The sequence below is a fragment of the Mastigoproctus giganteus genome, chromosome 2, assembly GCF_048544385.1.
Source record: "Mastigoproctus giganteus isolate SK-2022 chromosome 2, ASM4854438v1, whole genome shotgun sequence".
Taxonomy (NCBI): Eukaryota; Metazoa; Arthropoda; class Arachnida; order Uropygi; family Thelyphonidae; genus Mastigoproctus; species Mastigoproctus giganteus.
The window spans coordinates 186,574,442-186,599,651 of NC_143576.1; the positions used below are offsets into that span (position 1 = coordinate 186,574,442).

The 25,210-nt window shown below is 38.6% G+C and overlaps 1 protein-coding gene across 5 annotated transcripts in view; it reads right to left on the reverse strand.

Annotated features, from left to right (window-relative positions):
* The window catches only part of LOC150089838 (KICSTOR complex protein kaptin-like), a 164,347-nt gene that overhangs the window by 131,513 nt on the left and 7,624 nt on the right, over window positions 1-25,210 (reverse strand). For all 5 annotated transcript variants that reach the window (XM_090368853.1, XM_090368851.1, XM_090368855.1 and 2 more), the window contains exon 2: window positions 6,198-6,420. In XM_090368853.1, the coding sequence (XP_090224979.1) occupies window positions 6,198-6,402 (205 nt within the window). In that variant the 5' untranslated portion in view covers window positions 6,403-6,420. The remainder of the gene's footprint in view (window positions 1-6,197; window positions 6,421-25,210) is intronic.

Here is a 25,210-nt window from a genome sequence, read left to right on the forward strand (position 1 = left end):
GCCATCAAATATTGCAGTGATGGGTTGAAGACAATTTCCTTCAGATCTCGCCTGCCAAAACGACATCCATCCTACTCAAAGGAACCCTGGACATAAGGAGGCCCCCGCAAATTAAATACCTTGGGATCATCTTCAATAACAAGCTTACTTTCCAACCACATCTCGGACAACTCAGAACAAAGATCAGGAACTACTCCGCTCTGGTCGTGCATGTTTCGTGTAGGGACTGGGGGCTGAACAAGCAAACCATCCCTGTACTACAAGACCACCTTCCTGCCAGCGATCACATACACCACGGCAATATGGTATCACAGGGCTAGAATCACCACCAACAAAAAATATTAGACTCCATACAAAAATCAATACTGCTCACAACCACCCAAGCCTGCAAAACCGTCAGCACAGAAGCACTCCAAGTGCTTTCCGGAGCCCTCCCACTAGATCTGAAAGTGGCGAGACGTGGACTGTTATACTATGTGTCAAAGGGGATCCCGATCACATTCTCTGGATTCACAATAGATCCAGCAAACACCACAAAAATGGAAACGGCCTGGCTCATGACTCACCTAAAACAAAAATGGAAAGCAGGTGAACTGACTCAACTCAACTAAGGGAGAAGTTACATGGTGCTTCATACTGGATGCTCATAGGTTCTTCCCTATATGGTTTCACCCAGGATTGTAAGCCACCTACCTACTAACAGGCCACGGCCTCTTCAATGTCACTAAGTCTCCTACAAGATCCTAACTGCTCGTGCAGAGAATGTGAAAATTGGAAACACCTCGTGCACGAATGCCCAAACTATGAAGACATATGTGGAAACATCATAACAAGACTGACCTACCTGCCACAAGGTCAGGATTTGTAAGATCTGAAAATCTTACAAAAATAAAATATTTTTTTTGACTTCTGAAGTTAGTTTTCCTTTTTGGATTCTTGCCGTTGGGAGAAATGTTAATAGCGTCAGTTCAATAAACAAGAATTATCCAGTAAGGATTGTAAAACTTAAAAGGTAGGAAGAACGAAAAACAGAAAAATTAGCTTTGCATCCGTCAAAACCAGAAAACTGACGGAAAATACTATAGCAAGCCCAGCAGGTGGTACGGCGCAACAAGTTTATGAGGGGTCACGCACCGGAAACGCATATGGCAAAACGCACACACAAGCCTCTAAAAATAGACGCGATGGTCTCCAGTGACACATTTGTGGTTTGTCTGTAGTGCTTTTGAGACAAGCTGTGATGACCCAGAAGGAGTTGTTTTGATGCATTCGGCCTACATGAAAGAGCTCAACGGATGTTAACAGGTAGGAAATAAAAAAGGAGAGGGGTATTGTGAATCACGTGCCACAGGGCTGGCTGACCTGCCAACTAATGAAAGGATAAAAATGAAGATAGGAAGGAGGAGATTGGTAGAACACTGTGGAGAGGCGTGACAAACTCGGAAAAATTGTGGATGGAGACGGACAAGAAAAGAGTGTCAGTGAGTTGGGCAGTAAGAGGAGAGTGGGTCAGTGTCAGTGAGTTGGGCAGTAAGAGGAGAGTGGGTCAGTGTCAGTGACTTGGGCAGTAAGATGAGAGGGGGTCAGTGTCGGTGAGTGGGGCAGTAAGATGAGAGTTGGAGAAGAAAAGAAAGGAATGAGTTTTTTTTAGATAGAGTAGCCGGTGGAGAAAAGTGGCTAAGTTCTAATGTGTAGTGAGTATGAGGGGTAGATAAGCTTTAAGTGAACAGTTAAGTCGTTAATCTAAATAGTTAGTGAGAGAAGCAGTCGAGTAAGTGGGAAGATGAAGTTGAAGTGCAGAAGTCGGTCAGACAGCCAGTCAAAAGTAGACTGAGTTTCGAAGTGAGAGATGAACACGTGCCATAGAAAAGAGGGAAAATTTTTCAAGATCCTTAAAGTAGATGAGAAGGAGTCAACTCCATTATGAAGGAACGAGATTGCCTGATATTCTGAGAGCAAGTACGCTGGAGCTGATGAAATCCGAAGCCGGACAAAAAGAGTACAGCCATTCTGATCAGATGAAATTAATGCGTCCATAAAGAAATAAAAAGGTACCCAGGAAGGAATCCAGTATCTTATATCGAACGCCCCCAGTGATTGTGAGATGCGACCCAGATAGAAAGGATCCCCTACTCGCTTAGAGAAGGATGTACCGTGAAGTCTGCCAAGTTATGTAAGTAAGTGATTAGTTTGCTTAAGTACTCTCAACATCACACCGACTATAGGCACTCGATAACCAATTTATCAGAACTTTTGATTGAACACATATGTATAAGTAGTACTTTATTGTAATGAATAAGTTAGTGAATGTTAAGGACTGAAGGACATTACCCAGGGCAAGTCAATATACATATAGATAAATTTTGGAAGGGAATAGATATAAATTTTTTGATGTGATTGATACCTGTTAATATTTGGTTAAATAAGTGAATGACTAAGTATGAATTTTGAAAGGGGATAGACGGATGTCAGTAACCCCCGAATGTGCAAGTAGTTAATTGTAGAAATTTGATAGTAATAATAATTACCTAGATTAGAGAAGGTTGTAGGCTATAATCTGTTATAAAACAGTGTAATGATTTATACTGAAGTTAAGAGTATCGGAGCTTTATCAATTTGGAGTAGGAATTGTCTTGTAATGAAAGAAGAATGTTAATAGATTCTTTTGAAAGTCAATTGAACTCAGGAGTAAGGAAGTAGAAACATTTTGTTAGTTTAAAAGAGGATATAGTTGTTTATGATTTATGTAAAGGAAATAGCCCTCCTTGAGTTTGCTCAATAGGCAAATTACTTTGCTCATTTACATTCTGTTATAAGAAGATGAAATTAAATCTATTTGGTCATGAGTTTAATAAATTTCTTTTGTTTGATGTATCTATGTAAAAGTGTCCAATAAACTGTATTTTTATTATGCAACATTTGTGTGTCTCTTTGTTATTCTGAGAAAAAGCCTATCCAAAGGGAATTAAACTCATCAAGGAGATTTTCCCCTAGAACCTGGAATTTTCTGTAAAGAAATTGTCAGATTGCTCAAGTGGGGAGTTATTATCAAGAGAGAGTTGATTGATCGGTTCGAGACCGCTAGGGGAATATAAATAATATATAAAATAACATTTATCTTAAATATCCCCCCCCCACAGATTCTACCTCCTGGACTCAAGCGATGAATATAAAATTTTCACAAAATTCACTTAAGAGCTTTTTGTCAAAAGGTTCCAAACCACAATCAGGCACTGAGGGCAAACAAAAATGGAACAATGACAACCACTCACCTATAACTCAATCTACTGGTTGTAAAATCCTGAAATGGATAGACTAAACACCAAAATGATCACCATCTTCCAGGGAGGTAACCGCAATACGCATTGAACCTCCAAACCATGAACAATGACAGCGTATGTGGCCACCAACCTCGGACAGGACTGAGTCCCATGAATGACAGTATACTGGACCAGACACCACCATCACCGCACTAAGTGCCACCAGAATGAGACAACGGACACGACTGCCAACCCTGGACAAGACCATGTTCCACTCTTGACTATACTCCGAATGTGACTTGCAGCTTAGCTGCTCACATGCCATTTTGGCAATATGAACTGGGCACTCTCGCCTGGTTCTCTTTATCCCCATCTCCCGGCAGTGGGGAGGAGGCAGGTTGCTGTCTCCTCCCCTCCCCACCTCCCACATTCTTCACCTGTTGGGACCTGTCCCCACTGACTTCCTTGGAGATACCTACACTCTCGTCCCCATTCCTCTACCTGTTCTCCCCGACCTTCAGTCTCCCCCCCCACTCTATTTAAACTGACTGAGTATACTCCCATACAAAGGTGCAAAATTTTAACTACATCCAAATTCAACCATCTTCTTGTAAATCTCTTTTGACGTTTTCAATCCTAGCATTCACCCCAATTTTTTTTTTTTTTTTTTACATACATATTGGCCCTTGCCACTGAAATCTTCGGAAACTAGGTGGCAGGGCCTGCCAGAGTACTTATAAAATCTACTAGGTACCTGCCTCCCCGTGACTAAGTGTGGGCAATGGTGGGTCCCAACAGGGGCAAATGGATAAATGGTCAGAAGAACAAAGGTACACAACACTACATATTTCCACTCCCCAAACAATTTTTAAATCTCTAGCCTCCACAGAGTTCTGTGCTTCACAAACAGTGTACACAAAAAGGAGATGGGGGAAACCCCTGCCGCTGTCAGACAACTAACATTTCACAGATTTTTTTTAGATTGTGATGCACTGAAGAATTGCTCCTTCAGTTCTCCCCCAAGCCACAGCACTCCTGCTACTTTGTGCTTGTTGCTTTGCTGCTCTAGTCTAGGGCATGATTTCCATTTAAGTACAATTTAATTGATTAACAATGAAAATGAATAAGATTAATAAGTTTAATTGTCAATACCGTACTAAGCTAACAGGTTCCTAATTTGTTTGATACTATTTTGATACTATTGCACATAAAAGACTGCTGTACAAACTGGCATTAAGGGCAAGTTACTGCTATGGATAAAAGGATGGTTAAGTGGAAGAAGACAAAGAGTGGTTATCAATGAGCTCTGCTCTTTGTGGACTAATGTTATTAGTGGAGTTCCCCAGGGTTCAGTGCTGGGCCCTTTGTTGTTGTCAATATTTATCAATGATATTGATGAAGATAAAGGTAAACTGCAGCCATTATCAACCCACTGTAGGATGGAAGCCTCCTCAACAATTCATGTTGAGGGAAATTGATTATAATCTGCCATGCTGGTCCAGTACGGGTTGGCAGATCGACCATATTTAGCAGCCAGGGGCTTGAACCCCGATCTACTCAAGGAGCGTGTGCTACTATCAGGCTTAATGTTTAAGTTTGCAGATGATACAAAGGTTGATAAGGTGGTTAACAACAGTCATCAGGATGAGCTACTGAAACAAGATCTAGGAAAATTGGAAAATTTATTGTAGTGAGCCACTGCAATAAATAAATAAATAAAATAAAAGGAATAAAAAATAAATAGAAACAAAATAACATAAAATTTTTTTACAAGATGATACTTTTTTAGGAAGAAATGTAAAAATTTTAGATCCCCCACCTTGCATATTTGACACCTATCATTTCCCCACTGCTTTAGTGGCCACAGGAACGTTTGGGAAACGTTTTCCATGAGCTATCGTTCAAATTTTGCTCTCTTTCTCTCTCTCTCTCTCTCTCTCTCACACACACAGTTTGAAAAGCAATAAAGATTTATAAAGATTAATAAAAATTAATGCCAATAAAGATTAATTTCCAAAATCAATAAATGCACAGAATGTCAACGCCAACTTGCATTGTCAATAGAGTCAGAAGTTCAAAAATGTGAACAAAAACACTGCCCTCCCTTGTTAACAGTTTAGCAAAGGCCACCTCGGCCAACAACAATTATTAAAGACCAATGAGAGATGAGAAGAGAGGTATGTCACAAACATCACATAAGTTGATAGATGACAAACTGGTTGGAACATAACATTTCACAGAATATTTTACCTTAAGTGTTGTAAGGCATCAATTTATCTTTTTATGTAGAGTGAAGGTACAGCTGTGTTTATATGAAATTTTTCAAAAATAAATAAACAAAAAATAATAATAATAAATTAACAACTAAAAATAATAAATTATAGACTTCATTTAGTGACTACCACACTTTCTATTGTGAGTAAGACCACAGCATATTAATTACAGCAGTTGAAAGTACTGATTGCCAAAAAATTAAAACAAAAAAAAAAAAATAAATAACACCACCCATGGAATTTGTGAAAGTGCCAAGTTAAACATTGTTTAACTTTAAGGGGGTTAATATAACTGAACTCAGAGAACCAACTAACCAGCACTATTTGGAGAACAAGTTTTACATCAAACTGCAATGGCCCACTTTTGTAAAACATAGAATAAAATAAACAAATAATGCTAACCTCCAAATAACCAGATTTTGAATGTTTAAATAATCAAATTAATATTCCTACTGCAGAACATATCAAAAAAAAATTTTAAAGTTAATCAGAAAATGGTGGTTTGGTATTTCAGTATAGTTAGTTTTCTGCCAAAGCCATCTGGAAAATAAAGAGATTTTTTTTAGAAAATTAAAAGAGACCATTATTTGCATCATAATAAAGATAACACAGGATTAATTTTAACCTAAAACATTATTTAATTACAATACAATGACAATCTTACCAGGAATGTAGGTAAACTGTACTTCACGAGTGGAAGGAATAAGATAGTTGCCATTTTTATTATACTCTACACAGTAGACTTTTCTTTTTAGTGATGCAACTAGTACTTTATTTGTACCCCCAGCAGCTGTTAGAGAAGTCAAACCATATATGTTACTTTGAGAGGGTAATCCAAAGAAATGGGCCTCTACCATTTTGTTCTGCATTTTCTCTCCTATCCCTACCTGTTATAAAAATAAATATCAATAATAAAAAAAAAGATACCATCAAGAGTTGAACTTAAAAAATATACATTAAATGCAGTAGCACAGGTGACTAAGTGGTTGTGTTTTGTGCTCCTGACATTTTTACTATAGGCTATTTGTAGCTTGGCATTCATAGTGAGCAGATGCATTTTTAAAGCACAGGGAGAGCATAGTGATTAGAGAAAATTAGATTAGATAAATGCATTTAAATAGTTTATTTAATATTTTGTTAAGTTTATTTTGATATAAGTTTTTTTTTTTCCTGCAATAGTTTGTAAATTTAATTTTTACTTTCTGTGATATTTAGTAAATTTAACAAACGGGTCTTTGCTCTCAAGAATAATGTAACTAGGAGCTCGTCAGTGACTCTCAAGGCTTTAATAACCTACCAAATGATGCACTCCTGATTCAGGCCCCAAAGCAGAATAACCAAGTGCAAACTGCTCTGGTTCAGAAGGACTTAGTTATTTTAGAGACTCCACTGTCAGAGAAGCAAAAAATATTTTTTTAATACAGATAGGTGAACTAGAACCAGGGTAGGTCTGCCAGGAGCAACAATTAATGATGTCACCAACAGATTGTCAGATTTTAAGGGGGTTAAAGAGAATATTATTATTCATGTGGGGACTAATGATATTAAGCACACATGATCTAATGATTTGTTAGAAAAATATAGGACCATGCTGAAGAAATGACGCAAGTCAGGTCAGAATGTCTACGTGTCTGCAATTCTGCCCAGGCATGATAGGGGGAATCATATGCTGAAAGCCTTGTGGATTAACCCAAGACTTGAAGAACTGTTTGTTTGTTATTTGGTTTTTAGGAGCATTAGCAACTAAGGTCATATTGCTAAGACTTGAAGAACTCTGCAAGGCTTTTGGGGGGAAATTTTTATCAGCTTGGGCCTGATTCTTAGGGAGAAAGAATCTGTTTTGTAGAGACTAGATTAAAAAAAGGTGCTGCAAGGGTTTTTGCTAGTATTATTAAGGATACCTTAAAGGTTCAGGAAAACTGATAGTTTGGGGAGACACTTATTCCATGGTTACCTACATGGGTGATAGAGACAGTTTGGGGAAATTCAAAGTTGAGCTGGATAGTTACCTATGGAAGGAGTGAAATGCATATGTTGTCTATTTCCTTGTCTCTTATTATTATTTATTTAATTGAATTTTATTATTTATTTTTTAATTATGGCATGATAATTATGACTCTACTGGCCACAGTCTATTCTTAACACAGTTACTATGTGCTCCTGGATTTTATGTTGAAAATGTAGTATTAAGAAGAGCTATTTGGTTTTCTTAGTGATCACCTTGTTAACCAAGTTGCATGGTAGCAGGGTTTTCGCGATATCAGATAGTATTTAACTACTTACAGACATGTTTATTTTGACAGTTGGAATGTTCTTAGCTCTAATGGTCAGCTGATTGTTTGCCTATGCTACAGCATAATGGCATAAATACTTAATATTTTATCCTGGCTATAATTTAAAATTTATTCATTGGGTCTAAGCCTGTATGAACCAACATGAAAATACGTTTAAGAAAATTCAAAAATCATTAATAGATTGGACATTAGCTAGACATTGGAAGAGGGATAATAGCACCACCTCACTGAAGATAAAAAAAAAAAAAAAATTAAATAGTGCAAAACTAATTGAATAATGCATATGCATATATATTCTGTTTATATATATATATATATATATATATATATATATATATATATATATAAACAGGACAGGGAAACAGTGGGAAATTACCCTGTAAAGATAGCATATCCCAAGTAAACCTATGACATGTGAGTTAGAGAAGACTGAAAGATCTGGTAGCTGCAAAATCATCGTTGCACAACAGAATGCTGATGGTGATGTCGGCCCCAGCGGGGAAAGTGTTAGTGCTTTCCAGGTCATCAACATGCGAAATCCCCATTGTGGAATCGGGACATGGAACTTACAAACAATGGTGAAAGTTGGAGAGTATCAAAAGAGAAATGCACAGGAACAGTATTGATGTGCTTGGAGTGGCAGAGACCAGATGGAGTGAAGTAGGTGAATTTTTAAGTGGACTATAAAGTTGTGCACTCTAGAAGCAGTGGCGGTCAGGGGGGGATGGAAATAATTATGACAAGAAGATGCATAGACTTATCATGGTCAGATTTGTGGCAAATCCGGCATAGTAATTATGCAAGTTTATATGCCAACCTCAAATAGTGCTGGTGAATTAGTTGAGGAGACATATGAACAAACATATGTGGAAAACAAGATCAAGAGATGTGATAATTATGGGGAATTGGAATGCGGTGTTTGGTGAGAGAAAGGAAGAAAAGACTGTGAGGAACTTTAGTCTGGGTGTGAGAAACATAAAGAGGTCAATGCTTAGTGGAGTTTTGTACCGAAGAGAGTCTAATGGTAGCAAATACGTGGTTTAAGGTACCACTCTGCAGAAGATATACATGGAAGAATCCTGGTGACTCACAAAGTTACCAAATTGATTAAATCTTGGTTAAACAGAGATACCATAATCAAATGAAAAAAGCAATGTCCTATCTGCGAGCAGACAGAGATTCAGACCACTCACTCGTGAAGATGAATGTGGAATTAAAATTGAAGTACCTGAATAAAAGGAAATCATTCATGAGATGGAATGTTGAGAAATTTAAACAGGAGAGTGTAAACAATGTGTTTCATGATCTGACCAACATTATCGCTGCTGAGAAGACTACGAAAAATCTAGAGCAAAAATTGGCCTTTAATCAAGGAGGTGACTTGTAAAGCTGCATTGGTGGCTCTGGGTAAGAGTGAAAAAATTAGGAGGAAACCTTGGATCACAGATATTTTACTGCAGAAAATGGATGAAAGGAGGAGACTGAAAAGCCAAAAAAATGATGATAGTAGTAGTAGTAGTAGTAGTAGTAGTAGTAGTGGCATGTGATGCAAGAAAGCAAATGTATGAGCTTATGCAGCATCAGCCAAAAAAAAAAAAAAAAAAAATCACACCATTCCCTCCAAATGCCTGCCCAGTTCCTCCTTAAATTTATTCAACCTATCAACTTTCACAACGACAGATGGAAGTTTGTTCCAGCAATTAACCACCCGCTGGCTAAAGGCAAATTTCCGCACATCTATTCTACATCTGTCTTTTCTTAATTTGAATTTATGCCCCCTTAGGTTCGTAATCTGAACAAGTGGAAGGATCCCATCAGAATTCAGCATGCTCAACCCATTCAAGGCCTTATATACCTCAATCAGATCACCGCGCAGGTGCCTAGTCTCCAGCCACTGCAATTTGCAGAACTTAAGCCTCTCTTGGTAAGAGGATCCCTTCATTCCCCTCACCAATCTTGTTGCCCTTCTCTGTACACGCTGAAGTAAATCTACATCCTTCCTAAAATGAGGCCTCCAGACCTGTACGCAGTACTTAAGGCGTGGCCTGACCATTGCCTTATACAGAGGGATAATCACCTCCTTTTCCCTGCTAGCAAAATTCCTATATATCATTGACAAAACCCCATGACCTGCCCTGGCAGCCTGTCTACATTGCTCAGAGAACTTCATATCTGACTGCACAATTACTCCCAGGTCTTTTTCATTTTCTACCACCTTAAGTGTAGTACCACACAGTTGGTACGTTTCTCAGGGATTACTTCTACCCATATGCAGTACTTTGCATTTGTCAAGGTTAAACTTCATTTGCCACTTCTTAGCCCATCTGCCCAAATTATCTAGATCCTGTTGCAGTAGCACACTGCCATTACTGTCATTAACAACCCTGCCAACCTTTGTATCATCTGCAAACTTCGACATTAAGCCTGATATACCTTCATCAATATCATTAGCATTAGCATTAGCATTTAGCATTAGTAGAGGCATTTGATGCAAGAAAGCAAGCTTATGCAGCATCAGCCAAAAAAAAAAAAAAAAAAAAAAAAAAAGTAACATAAATAAATAAAAATAACCACTTCCACTTCACCCCTCTGTTCGTTCGAAATACCTGTCCAGCTGAGCCTTAAACTTATTTAGGCTATCAACTTCCACGACAAGGGATGGAAGTCTGTTCCACCCACCAACCACCCGCTGGCTAAAGGCAAATTTCCGCACATCTATCCTACATCTGTCTTTCCTCAATTTGAATTTATGCCCTCTCAGGTGATTTTTCTGAGCTAGAGGAAGAATCCCATCAGCATTGAGCATGCTCAAACCATTCAAGGCTTTGTACACCTCTATCAGATCACCCCGCTGGTGCCTAGTTTCCAGACACTGTAATTTGCAAAACTTAAGCCTTTCTTCGTAAGAGAACCCCTTTGTCCCATTCACCAATCTAGTTGCCCTTCTCTGTACTCGTTCCAGCAGCTCTACATCCTTCCTGAAATGAGGCCTCCAGGCCTGTATACAGTACTCTAGGTGTGGCCTGACCATTGCCTTATACAAGGGAATAATCACCTCCTTATCCCTGCTAGAAAAATTCCTATATATCATTGACAATACACCATGAGCTACTCTTGCAGCTCGTCTGCACTGCTCAGAGAACTTCATATCTGCCTGCACCACCACCCCCAGGTCCCTTTCATTCTCTACCACTGTCAGTGTAGTACCACAGAGTTGATACGTTGCTCTGGGGTTGCTGTTTCCCATATGTAGTACTTTACATTTGTCAATGTTAAACTTCATTTGCCACCTCGAAGCCCATCTGCTCAACCTTTCCAAATCCTGTTGCAGCAGCATAGTGTCAGTAGTGTCCTTGACAACCCTGCCAACCTTCGTATCGTCTGCAAACTTGGACATTAAGCCTGATATACCATCATCAATATCATTTATAAATACAGAAAACAATAAAGGCCCCAATACTGAACCCTGAGGGACTCCACTAATAACATTAGTCCACGATGAGCAGTGTCCATTGATTACCACTCTCTGTCTTCTCCCCCTCAACCACCCCTTTATCCATAGCAGCAACTTGCCTCCAATGCCACACTGCTCCAATTTGTGCAGCAGTCTTCCATGTGCAACAGTATCAAAAGCCTTTCTAAGATCCAAGTATATAATATCAAAGTTATTCCTTGCATCCAGTTCTTTTGTGACTGCATCATAGTATCCAATCAAATTGGTCAGGCAAGACTTCCCCTTAACAAAACCATGCTCTGTCCTAGCTATAACTGAAGTCTTGTCTAGATGATCCTGCAGTGCTTCTTTCACCAGTGCCTCCATTAATTTTCCGGGAACAGAAGTTAAACTCACAGGTCTATAATTACTTGTGTCAGCCTTTGATCCCCCTTTGTGAATTGGGGTCACATTTGCACATCTCCAGTCAATGGGTACCTCCCCTGAGTCCAAGGAAGCTCTCATAATTATGGCTAAGGGTTTGCTTACCTCCTTTGCTGCCTCCTTTAATATAACTGGATAGATCCCATCCACCCCAGGTGCCTTTCTTGTGTTTATCTTCAACAATTTCTCCTCCACTTTGCTCTCAGTTATTACAAGATTCTCTAGCTTACTGCTAGAGTTGAATACACCTCTGGCATTCCCCTCGCTGAATAACTCCTCATGTGTGAATGTCGATGCAAAATATTCATTTAGTTTGTTAGCTACCCGAGCAGGGTCATCAACAGTTGACCCATCGATCTCAAGTGGACCAATCTGATTCATCCCCTTCCTTCTAGAGTTTACATAAGTAAAGAACTCTTTGCTGTTTTTCTTCGCATCCCTTGCCAAGGATCTCTCGTAATCTGCCTTCGCCTGCCTAACCTCCTTTGTAACTTGGTTACAGATCAACTTGTATCTATCATAGGCGTCCGTGTCACGTGTTAATTTGTATGTATCCCATGCATTTTTCTTCTCTGCCATATGCCTCATTAGTTCATCTGACAACCATTTAAGCCTAAACCTTGAACAATATTTCTTAGTTGGTATGTAAAGCCTAGTAGCTTCCACGATAAGTTCTTTGAATGCTTCCCATTTTGAATTTGCTTTTGGCAATATCATCAGTTGATCCCACTGTATAGAATTTAAATACTGTCTCAGTCCATTGTAGTCGCCTTTACGAAAGCAATACCCCTTCCCTTTACCCCTAATGGTAGTTACCTCTTTGAGTAACTCCCACTTCAGCATACTGTGATCACTGCCACCAAGTGGTTCATTTATCTGCAGATTCTTAATGCATGAAGAATCACTACTGATAATCAAATCAAGAGTATTACTCCCTCTAGTTGCCTCCCGAACATGCTGATGTAGAAAACAATCATCCAATAAATCCACAAAAGCCTTGCTAGTGTGTGAGTGACCAGCCCCCAAATTCCAGTCAATATCTGGGAAATTAAAATCCCCCATTATAAGACTCTCTGATTTACTGGCCCACTCTATTTCTCCGAACAGTTTCTTATTATACTTATCAGAGTCATTAGGCCTATAGCACACTCCTACTCTCAATTTTGATCTCCCAATGCTTATGTCACACCAAACTGACTCGACACTGCACTGTCCAGCGATGTCGACTGGCTTCACTTCCTTGGATTTTATGTGTTTTTTAACTAATAGCATAACCCCTCCTCCCTTCCTATCCTGTCTATCCTTTCTGTAGACATTGTACTCCCCAAATTCCAGTTCTGCATTTCTTATATCTGTGTGACACCACGTCTCTGAAATCCCCACAATATCTGCCTTTGATGTTTTGAGCAATACCTCAAATTCATCAAATTTATTTACTAAACTCCTAGCATTGGTGTACACACAAGTATACATGCACCTGTTCTTTTTCTTAGCTACCCTAACACAACCCATGTGTTTACTTGTACCCCAATGATTCCCAGCAGTCTCTGAAATATCCTGCATCTTATTTTCCAGGCTGCGGCTCATTCCAATAGAAGCAGTGCAAGAATCACTTTCACCTCTGCCAGTGGCTACTGTTAATCTATTAGTCCTTGTATCCCCCCAATCTAGCAGTTTTCCGACCCACCTAACATTGCCTCGATAGCATCAGCAAACATTCTTGCACCCTTTCTATTTAAGTGTATCCCATCCCTGTAGAAGCAGTCTCTCCTGTTAACAAGTACAGACCAGGCTGAAAAAAATTCTACCCCTTGAGCCCTGCACAATCTTTCCAGGGCCGAATTGATTGACAGGGCTCTCATCATATACTCCCTCCTATCGTGTCTGGGCAGAATTGCAGACACTTTCAATTTCAACCCTAATTCACGGCTTTTTTTCATCAGTGACCTGTACTTGTCAAGTAATTCCGCCGGTCTCCTACTCTTAATGTCATTAGTGCCAACGTGTACAACTATATCACCTTTTGTGCCCTTAAAAGATGATATCCGCTCTACAACGTCATCAACTTTTGCCCCTGGCAGACATACCCTGGTCCTATTCCACCTATCCTTTTTACAAAGCATGTTTCCCGTTTCCCTGACAATAGAGTCACCAACAACTACTAGTTCCTTTGGGACCAGCGCATTCTGCCTTGGGGGTTGCCGCTGTGTTCCGCGATGACCAAGTGCAAGCTCTGGCATTGGTGTGGGCAGCTGAGAGCTTGATGGGCCCCTCACTTGTAATCCTTCGAGGGCATCCACCCTATCCTTCAAGCTCTCATATAGGCCCATAACAACGCTGAGTTGTCGCCTTTGATAACAAAACATTCGTCATTCGTCGTCATTGATAACAAAACAACAGTGGACCTAACACCGAACCCTGTGGGACTCCACTAATAACATTAGTCCAAGAAGAGCAGCACCCATTGATTACCACCCTCTGTCTTCTCCCACTTAACCAATGGGTGCTGCTCTTCTTAGATGATCAAAGGAACTATCATAGATTGAAGAATGAAATTGATGGGGGGAATATAGGAAGGCTAAAGAACAGTGGTGGGCAGAGAGATTGAATTCCTCAAACAACAAGATTGGGTGGACTTGGTGCATAGAAAAATCAGAGTTAATGAGAAAGAGTAGTTGAATCCAAATGAGAGCAATGCAGAATTAAAAGGGAATGACAGTACTGAACTTCGAAGAACAAAAGGAAAGATGGAGGAGATGTGTTGAAAAACTTTATGATGATTCAAGCACGTACACATGGAGGAATACAGCACTAGAAGAACAAGGAAACATAGAGGAGGAAATATCTAAAGATAATTCAACAATGAATTTAGCAATAACAAAGCACCAGGAATTGACAGCATACCTGCAGAGCTTTTAAAATACGATGGAGAAAATCTGAAGAAAGCCTTATTTGAACTGATAAAGATGATATATAGGGATGAGCGTTGGTCAGAAGAACTCTGCACATCAATCATAATCCCCATACCCAAGAAGATGACACCAACAGTATGCCAAGACTACAGAACTATAAGTCTTATTACCCATGCATCCAAGATTCTGCTGAAAGTTATCAAAGTTCTTATAGTGGGTCACACTCAGGTCATATGAGAGGGGGGGGGCTAGGTGAGCCAGTTGGCATGGCCTATGATTTTGAGGGGGCATACTCCCCCTGGTAGGTGGAACAAAATTAAGACGTGTTACCTAATATTGTTTGTTTTGTTTACTTCAGATCAGTTTTGTGGGACAATGAAAAATATGAAAGTGGTGCATCAAAGAGAAAGCGTGCCAAATTGCAAGAAGAAGCTGTCAAAAAATCCAAATCAATTACTGACTTCGTAATTAGACATCACCATCAATGTGAATCAAAGAATGGTGTAACAGATGAATTTTCCCAAAGAAAAGCATGAAAAGCATTTCTGAATGTGAAGAAGTGATGACCATTTCTGATCTGAAATTCCGAATACAAAATAAACATGAATGTGCTCTTGTACTTACTGCTTCTTATTATCATACCGTATCCTATTGTCTTATATACATTTTGAATAAAACTGCTTGCCACTACCTTTTTTATAAATCATTCTAGTTCTTTTATTCTGTTCTGTTACTTGTCGTAAGTACATCATATACACTACATGTACATACCCATACATAAATCATATGTATTTAGCACTGATTACAAAAATACTTAATGAGCAGGTTGAAATGGGGCCTACATTTCCCATCTGGCCTGGGCCTATTACCAGCTTTGCATGGGCCTGGTCACACTGAACAATTTCTGGATGACTCACAGTGTGGTTTTTGCAAAGGCAAATCGATGAGAGATGCTATTGGAACGTTGAGAGTGTTGGGAGAGAAAACGTATAATATGGGAAGAAACCTCAGTGTGCTTTGTGAATTACGAGAAGTCATTTAATTTAGCAATCTGGAGAGAATTGTTCCCATTGCTTGAGAAAATCGGATGCAAGAAGAAGATTATTGGACTGATCTATGACTTATATAGAAGGTAAAATGCGGTGATAAGAGTGAGGGGAGAATTGACAGGGAAAGCTAAAGTTAAAAAGGGAAGTGCTCTACTGGGGCAGTTATTTACACAGGAAATTTCATGTCAAACTGAGATTTGATCCAGAATTGTAATGGCAAAACAATCTTTCAAGAATAAAATGTTGTTGATTACATAGAAGATGATGTCATGACATATGTCTTGTCAGTGGCACTATATGCAGCAAAGACATGGATTCTAACAAAGAGAGACAAAAAGAGACTTGAGGCCTATGAGATGTGGTGCTGGCACAGGATGGAAAAAATTAAATGGACTGAAAAAGCATCAATTGTGGAAGTATTAAGACATATCCAAGAACAAAGGAAAATTCTAGGTAGAATAAGATCAACTAGATTCAAATGGGTGGGCCACATGATTTGACATTATGGTTTGCTTCAGGATGCAATGGAGGAGATTGTGGAGGGAAAATGCCCTAGGGGTAGACCAAAAAGACCTTCATCGAGACATTACTGGTTGAAGCAGGACTTCGAAATTTAGAGGAAATAAAAAAAAGTCACAGGAGAGACAAAGATGGCGACAGCTCATCAGATGAACTGACCAGTCACTGAATTACTGATGATGATTTATTTATTTTTTTATTTATTTATTTATTTTTTTTTTTTTTTTTTTTTGGCTGGTGCAGCATAAGCTTTAGGCTCCCTTGCACCATATGGCCATTACTAATACTAAACAGCAGTCTAATAACAGGAATAAATAAATATCCATTTATTATCAGGTGAACAAGTATAGTAGATAAGTACAAATCTGTAATCCCCTCCCCCTTTCTAGCCTTTTCCATTCTCTTGGATGGGAAAGACCAGATGAGTTTAGAGAGCAAAGAAAATAATAATATACAAAACACAATATTAAATATAACAAGTGTTACAAAGTTAGTTATTAGTATAGGCAAAACAATGAAAAGGTAAAAAAATAAATAAATAAATAACCATAACATTTCTCCACTACCTCTAATACAATAATTTGTCAATTCATCCTCAACTTTATTCACACTATGCACTTCCACAATGCTACATGGAAGTCTGTTCAATAATCATCTACTCACTGGTTGAAAACAAATTTTCATATATCTATCCTGCAACCATCCTTTTTCAATTTAAGTTTATGTCCTCTTATGCATTTTTCTGAGAACGAGCAAGGACACCTTCAGCATTTAGTTTATACAACTAATCAGACAAGTTAATGCATAGCATTATGTTAGTTCATGGTAAATCACCAAAGTAGTTGAAATGGCATCGTTTTTGTTGTATCTCATATTGTGAATGCCTTCACAATGAGTTGCCCTGATATTTATCTCGAATAAGCAATGCTTCACAAGTGGAGAAGACTAATGTTACTTATTCTCGGTGGTTACTACCACCACCCAGATAGCCATTTCAAGGCTTTTTGGCCTCTCATCAGTGGGCAGGTGGGCACCCAGGTGTTACAATAAGTGATAACCCAGTTATGAAGTAACTCCACAATGCCTGCTCACCAATGAAAGGCCAAAAAGCCTTAAAACAGCCATCTGGGTGGTGGATACCATCACCTAGACTGCATCATTTGCCATTACTACTACTACTACTACTAATAATAGCTTATCAATTGGGTGGTACCACTCAACGTGATGAATGAAAAGGATCTAGGATAGAATGTGCAGTCACACATGATGTTCTGTGAGTGGTGAAGATGGACTGTTAGGACAGGTTGTACAATAATGCACCAGCTGGGGGGGGGAGGGTCAAGTGGGATGTCAATACATCCCACTTGACCTCTCCATTGTCTCTAACAGTTTATCTAGTTCTTCCTTGAATTCAAACTACCCACCACCACAATACCAGAGGAGTTTAAGTTTATTCTAACAATCAACTACCATCTGACTAAACACAAATTTACACACATCCAACCTGCATCTATTCTTCCACAATTTGAATTTATGCTCCTTTATGTGCATAGTTTCAGCAAGAGGAACGATTCCATCGGCATTCCATCAGCCTACCCAATCCATTACAGGCCTTAAATACCTCAATCAGATCTCCTCACGGGTGTCTTGTCTCTAAAACTGGAGAACACTAAAATTGGCGAACACTAAAATTGGTAATCTCTGCACCTATTACAACAGATCCATTTCCTTCCTAAAACTGAGGCTTCCAGACCTATATATAGTACTCAAGATGTGGCCTAACCATTGCCTTATACAATGGGATAATCACCTCCTTATCCCCGCTAGCAAAATTCTTGTATATAATTAGTAAAACCCTGTGAACTGTCCTGGTAGCCTGTATGCACTGCTCAGAAAACTTAAGGTTTTGAATGGATTGAGCATGATCAATACTGATGAAAGTACCAATCTTGGATTAGTGGTACACATATGCAGTACCTTGCAATTATCCATGTTAAACCTCAATTTCCAATTAGTATTTGTAGTAGAAAATGATTCAAGAAAGTAGGCTTAAACAGCATTGTCAAAAAAAAAAAAAAAAACTTCCTACTAAAAAAAAAATCTCCTATCCATCCTCTCCAATAGTTATTTAACTCTTCCTTGAATTTATTCAAAATACCCAATTCCAACAACACATAGAAGTTTGTTCCAACAATCAACTATCTGCTTACTGAAGGGAATCTTATGTACATCTATTCTCAATACATCCTTCCTTGATTTGAATTTATGCCCCTCCTGTGTGCAGTATGAGTAAGAGGAAGAATGCCACCAGTGTTGAACTTGCCCAATCCATTCAGAACTTCAAACACCCTTAATCTCATCACCTCACAGGTACCTAGTCTTCAAATGCTGCAAAACTGAAGCCTTTCTTGATTAGAGCACCCATTTTTCCCTTTCACCAAATTCATTACCCTTCTTTGCACCTATTTCCACAAATCTACATCCTTCCTAAAATGTATTCAGACTTGCAGATATAACTTAAAATGCAGCCATAACAACCTCCCTATCCCAGCTAGCAAAATTTCTGTATACCATTTACAAAACCCCATGAGATGTCTAGCAACCTGTCAGCATTGCTCACAGAACCTCAAATCTGATTGCTTAATTGCCCTCGTGCCTTTTTCATTTTCCACTGCCCTGAGTGTAGTACCAAACAGTATGTTAATCTGAGATTACTGCTACCCATATGCAGTACCTGGAATTTATCAATGTTAAACTTCAACTACCATTTCTCAGCCCATCTGCCTAATTTTCCTAGATCTTGTTGCAGTAGTATAACTTGATTACTGACATCAACCAATCTGCCAATCTTTATATCATCCGCAAACTTAAACGTCAAGCCTGATATACCTTTAACAATAACATTAATAAATACAGAAAACAACAATTTAAAATTTCATAAGAGTTACCTCTATCTTTCTCCCTAGGATTACTTCTCTTCTAAACTCTCTAAATTCTAGCCCATATTTTTGTTTACACATGGTTTGAAAGTTAAAATGATTAAAATATACACTTCATTAATTAAAATCCAATAAATACGTTCAATTCTCTAAGCACATGAATGATCAGACACCCCTGGGATCATAGCCAAAGGCCCCAACCCGAACCCAGATTAATCGAATACATCATGCAACCTCAAGAAATTGAAAACATCGTGTCAATATTTTAAAATAAACACCGTTAAAATTCATGAATATACTAATATATGATGATGAATATACTTTAAAATTACTTTCTTTTTTAAAAGTATATTCATCATCATATATTACTATATTTGTGAATTTTAACAGCATTTATTTTAAAACTTTGACACAATGTTTTCAATTTCTCCAGGTTGTGTGGTGTATTGGATAAATCTGGGGTCGTGTTGGGGGCCTTCGGCTATGATCCTGGGGGTGTCTGGTCATTCATATGATTAAAGAATTGGATTTTAATGAAGTGTATATTTTAATCATTTTAACTTTCAAACTGTGTAAACAAGAATAAGGGCTACAATTTAGAAAGTTTAGAAGAGAAGTAATCCTATGGAGAAAGAGAGAGGTAACTCATTGAGCCTAGGTTGCTCTTGGTTTATAGTAAGAAAACAACAATGGGGACCAGCACTGAACCCTAGGGTAATTCACCAATAATATTAATCTACAAGGAGCAGATCCCATTTATAACTATTCTCTGTCTTCTTTAACTCAACCATCCTTTTATCCATGGCAGTAACTTGCCCTTAATGCCAACCTGCTACAATTTCTACAGCAGCCTTTTATATGCAACGATATCAAAAGCTTTCCTGAATTCCAAGGATATAAAAATTATTTTTTTGCATCCAGTCCCTCTGTTACTGCATCATAGTATGCAATCAATTCCGTCAGATGAAACAGCCCGTCAACAAATCCATGTTGTGACTGCAGAATAAATGCATTCCTGCATTGCTCAATACTTCATTAACCTGCGACTCCAATACTTTTCCAGGAAGAGAAGTTAAGCTAACAGGTCTATAATTACTCGTGTCAGCCTGTCGTCCTCCCTTTGTGAATTGGGGATACATCCCACACATCTCCAGTACACAGTGACCTCCCCTGAATCTAAAAACATTCTCATAATTATAGCTAAATGTTTACTTACCTCCTATGTTGCCTGCCTTAATATAATTGGATAGATTCCATCCAACCCAGGTGCATTTTTTATGTTTAGCTTCAATAATTTCTCTTCCATTTTCCTCTAATTTATCACAAAATCATTTAGCTCTTCAAGTTTGATAAACTTCTGGTATCCACTTCCCCATCTGTGAATGTAGATACCAAATAGCCATTCAGTTTGTCAGAAACTTGAGCACAATCACCAACAGTTAAATCACTGATATCAAATGGACCAACATGATTTATCTAATTCCTTCTAGTGTTTATATAAATAAAGTCGTCTCTGCTGTTTATTTTTGCATTCTTTGCCAGACTTATCACAATCTGTCTTAGCTTACCTAACCTCCTTGTGACTATATTGCACTCCAGTTTATATCTACTGTAGGCTTCTATATCACCTCATAATTTATACGCATCCCGTACATTTTTTCTTTTCTGCTATGAGCCTCATTGTTTCATCTTATATCCATTTAGGTCTAAGCCTCGAACAGAATTTCTCAGTTGGTATAAAAAGCCAAGTAGCTTTTACGATTATTTCTATTATAGCTTCTCATTTAGAATTTACTATAACATCATCAGTTCATCCCACTGTATAGAATTTAAAAACTGAGTGAAGCCTCCATAGTCACCTTTATAAAATCACAAGCCCTTCCCTTTACCCTTGAAGCTTCGTTATTTGGTTTTTAGGAGCATTAGCAACTAAGGCCATATTGCTCCGGGGATATGCAGTGGTCATTTTCTGACCTTTCCGCATCCTCCGTTGGTGGTTACAGGCTCGAACCCCGGTCTAATCAAGAAGCGTGTGCTACGCACTGCTGCTCCTGCCAATCTGGTTACTGAAGGTAATTAATCCCACATCAATATACAGTGTTCACTGGCACATAGCGGTTCTTTTATCTGCAGATTTGTGGTAGTAGTAGTAGTAGTGGCATGTGATGCAAGAAAGCAAGTGTATGAGCTTATGCAGCATCAGCCAAAAAAAAAAAATCACACCATTCCCTCCAAATGCCTGTCCAGTTCCTCCTTAAATTTATTTAACCTATCAACTTCCACAACGACAGATGAAATTTGTTCCAGCAATTAACCACCCGCTGGCTAAAGGCAAATTTCCGCACATCTATTCTACATCTGTCTTTTCTTAATTTGAATTTATGCCCCCTTAGGTTCGTAATCTGAACAAGTGGAAGGATCCCATCAAAATTCAACATGCTCAACCCATTCAAGGCCTTATACACCTCAATCAGATCACCTCGCAGGTGCCTAGTCTCCAGCTGCTGCTATTTGCAGAACTTAAGCCTCTCCTGGTAAGAGGATCCCTTCATTCCCCTCACCAATCTTGTTGCCCTTCTCTGTACACGCTCGAGCAAATCTACATCCTTTCTAAAATGAGGCCTCCAGACCTGCACGCAGTACTCAAGGCGTGGCCTGACCACTGCCTTATACAGAGGAACAATCACCTCCTTTTCCCTGCTAGCAAAATTCCTATATATATCATTGACAAAACCCCATGACCTGCCCTGGCAGCCTGTCTGCATTGGTCAGAAAACTTCATATCTGACTGCACAATTACTCCCAGGTCTTTTTCATTTTCTACCACCTTAAGTGTAGTACCACACAGTTGGTACGTTTCTCTGGGATTACTTCTACCCATATGCAGTACTTTGCATTTGTCAAGGTTAAACTTCAGTTGCCACTTCTGTTTTATTATTATTGTTAGCCATATGGTGCAAGAAAGCCTGGGGCTTATGCTGCAACCGCCAAAAAAATTCCCAAGTTACCCTGAGAGAGAGAGAGAGTCAGAAGTAAAGGAGTCACCAAGAAAGAGAAGAATGATGATATCCAGCTCAGGACCCTGGGTGGGCCATATATGATTGATAAATACAGAAAACAACAATGTGCCCAACACCAAACCCTGGGGGACTCCACTAATAACATTAGCCCATGAAGAGCAGTCAGTGTCCATTGATTACCAATCTCTGTCTTCTCCCACTCAACCATCCTTTTATTTATTGTATCAACTTGCCCTTAATGCCATACAGTAGTCTTCTGACAGTAGTCAATTTGTACAGTAGTCTTCCATGGGCAACAGTATCAAAAGCTTTCCTAAAATCCAAGTATATGATATCAAAATTATTTTTTGATATCATATACTTGATATCATATACCATGCTGTGTCTGAACTAGAAGTGAAGCCTTGTCTAGATGATCCTGCAGTGCTTCTTTAACCAGTGACTCCATTATTTTTCCTGGAACAGAAGTTAAACTAACAGGTCTGTAATTACTCATGTAACACGTAACCCTTTGATCCCCCTTTGTGAATTGGGGACACATTTCCACATCTTCAGTCCATAGGGGATCTCCCCTAAGTCTGAGGAAGCTTTCATAATTATGGCTAAGGGTTTCCTTACTTTCTTTTCTGCTCCTTTAATATAACTGTATAGATACCATCCACCCCAGGAGCCCTACTTACGTTCAATTTCAACAATTTCTCCTCCACTTTGTTCTCAGTTATTACAAAATCATTTAGCTCCCTGCCAGAGTTTATTTCACTTATACTGTTGTATAAGTGAATGGTTAGGCCCCATCTTCAGTACTGCATAGGATGGGAGGTCTTTGGAAACACATGGATTTGTTTGGAATAGGTTCAGAAAAGAGCAACAAGATCGGCGAGGGGAACAGAACAGCACTCTTACCAAGAAAGATTTCAGTTCCGCAAATTGAAACATCTATAATCAGGCACCTGCAAGGATATCTGATAGAGGAGTTTAAGACGTTGAAGTTTGAGTAAGTTAAATGGCATCCTTCCTCTTGCAGAAACGATACACTGGAGAACATAAATTTTTACTGAGGATGTTTGAAGGATAAAGTATGGAAATTTGCCTTCAACAACAGATGATTGACTGTTCGTTGAAACAAACTTCCATCTGGTATTGTAGAAGTGGATAATTAGAATAAATTCAAGGAAGAAGTATATAAATTATTAGAGGGGGATAGAGAGGGAATTTTTTTTTTTTTTTTTTTAAATGGCTGATGCCATATAAGCTTGCTTTCTTGCAAGATTTGCCACTACTAATACTAATACTTAACTTTAAGTCCATCAATACTGATTAATGCAACCGTTAGATGAACTTCTCTTACTTTTCCAAATATTGTGATTTCTTTATGGCTTCTTTTTTAACTCCCTCTTTGACTGATGCCACTGGAGAGCATTCGTTTTCTAAATTAAAATTATTTTTATTATTATTAAAATTAGCCATATGGTGCAAGGAAGCCTGAGGCTTTTCCTGCACCAGCCAAAAAATAAAAAAAATTTCTGAGTTACCCTTGAGAGAGAGAGAGTTAGAAATAGAAGGGAATCACCAAGAAAGAGAAGAATGATGATATTCAGCTCAGGACCCTGGGTGTGCCAAGCTCACATGACTTCGGATCAGCACAGAATTATTAGTCAATTAACATTAGCCAAAGCCAAAAAATAATGAGCTTTATTTAAATTAGTTAATTAAAATAGTATTTCCATTATAAATTCCATTTTCTTTTTTTTTTTTATATTCAATTACATTATTTATATAATTAATAAACTTTTTTCATTAATATGTTATGCATTTTTGGGTATGTGGGTATATATATTATACACTGGTGTTCAAAGAAAAGTGCATCACCTAGGAATTTCACATTTCTAACCCTTTTTCATGATGGTATGTTACATTAATGACTAGCATCACAAATAGAAATATAAACAAAAGATATTTATTAATAGTTAAGGCAAAGCTAAGTAATATTTGACAGGTACTCTCAAAATATTCTGAAATTAGCATTTGCAACCTTTATACAACAGTTTTGGTAAACAACAATTATGGCTGAAATGTTATCAGAAGTCCTCAATTTGCTTCAGTTTATCATTTTAAATGGAAAACAAAATAAAAAGTTCACCAGGTGCAAACTAATTTAGTTGAACTGCTTCTGGCCCTGATGACAGCAGCACACCGTCGAGGCATTGACAAAATCAATTTCTGAAGATAACCAACTGATAATTCATGGTTCCAAACACGAATTGTGGCTTCCTGAAGTTCACGAAGGGTCTTTGGTTTCTTTCTGGCGATTGCAGATTCCACATGATGCCACCAGTTCTCTATAGGATTCAGGTCCGGGCTATTTCCTGGCCAGCTAACAGTTGTAATGGACCATTCTTCCAACCATTTTTTCACCTGCAACGAATGTAAACACATTACTGTCAAACCTCTAATGCAGAAATGAAGCTAAAGTAACTACAGAAGTGCCTACTTACACTTTTTGCCTGATGACAAGGAACAGAGTTGTCCTGAAAGATGTAGTTACTTGGCAGGTTGAAATGGTCTCTAATAGTTGGCAGCAATATAGCCAAGTATAATTGACATTTACGGAACCTTTTCCTAATTCATTTCACAAATATACGTGGTCTCAATTCTAATCTCAATGATGTCCATTTCCACTTGCAGTCTGCCAAACCCCATGTACTTTTTCTGACAGAATCTCAGTTATCGGTTGATTCAACTACTGCTCATCTCAGATGCCCAAATTATTCCCTGTATGATTCCTTTCGCTTCAAAGGTGGTACTTGTGCATACGTCCATTCTGATATTCCCTGTCAGAGACTTGGCAATTTGGAATCTCCTCTCTTTGATCTTCTCTGGCTTAAAATCTCTCTACCTCATTGTGTCAAATTCATCTGTTGTCTCTACCGTTCTCCCAACTCCACTAATCACTTGGAGCTCTTTGACTTCCTCTCTTTGCAACTTGACTTTCTCCAGTCCAACTTTCCTAACAGTGAGGTAATTTTCCTTGGTGATTTTAATGTTCACAACTCCAGCTGGCTTCCAT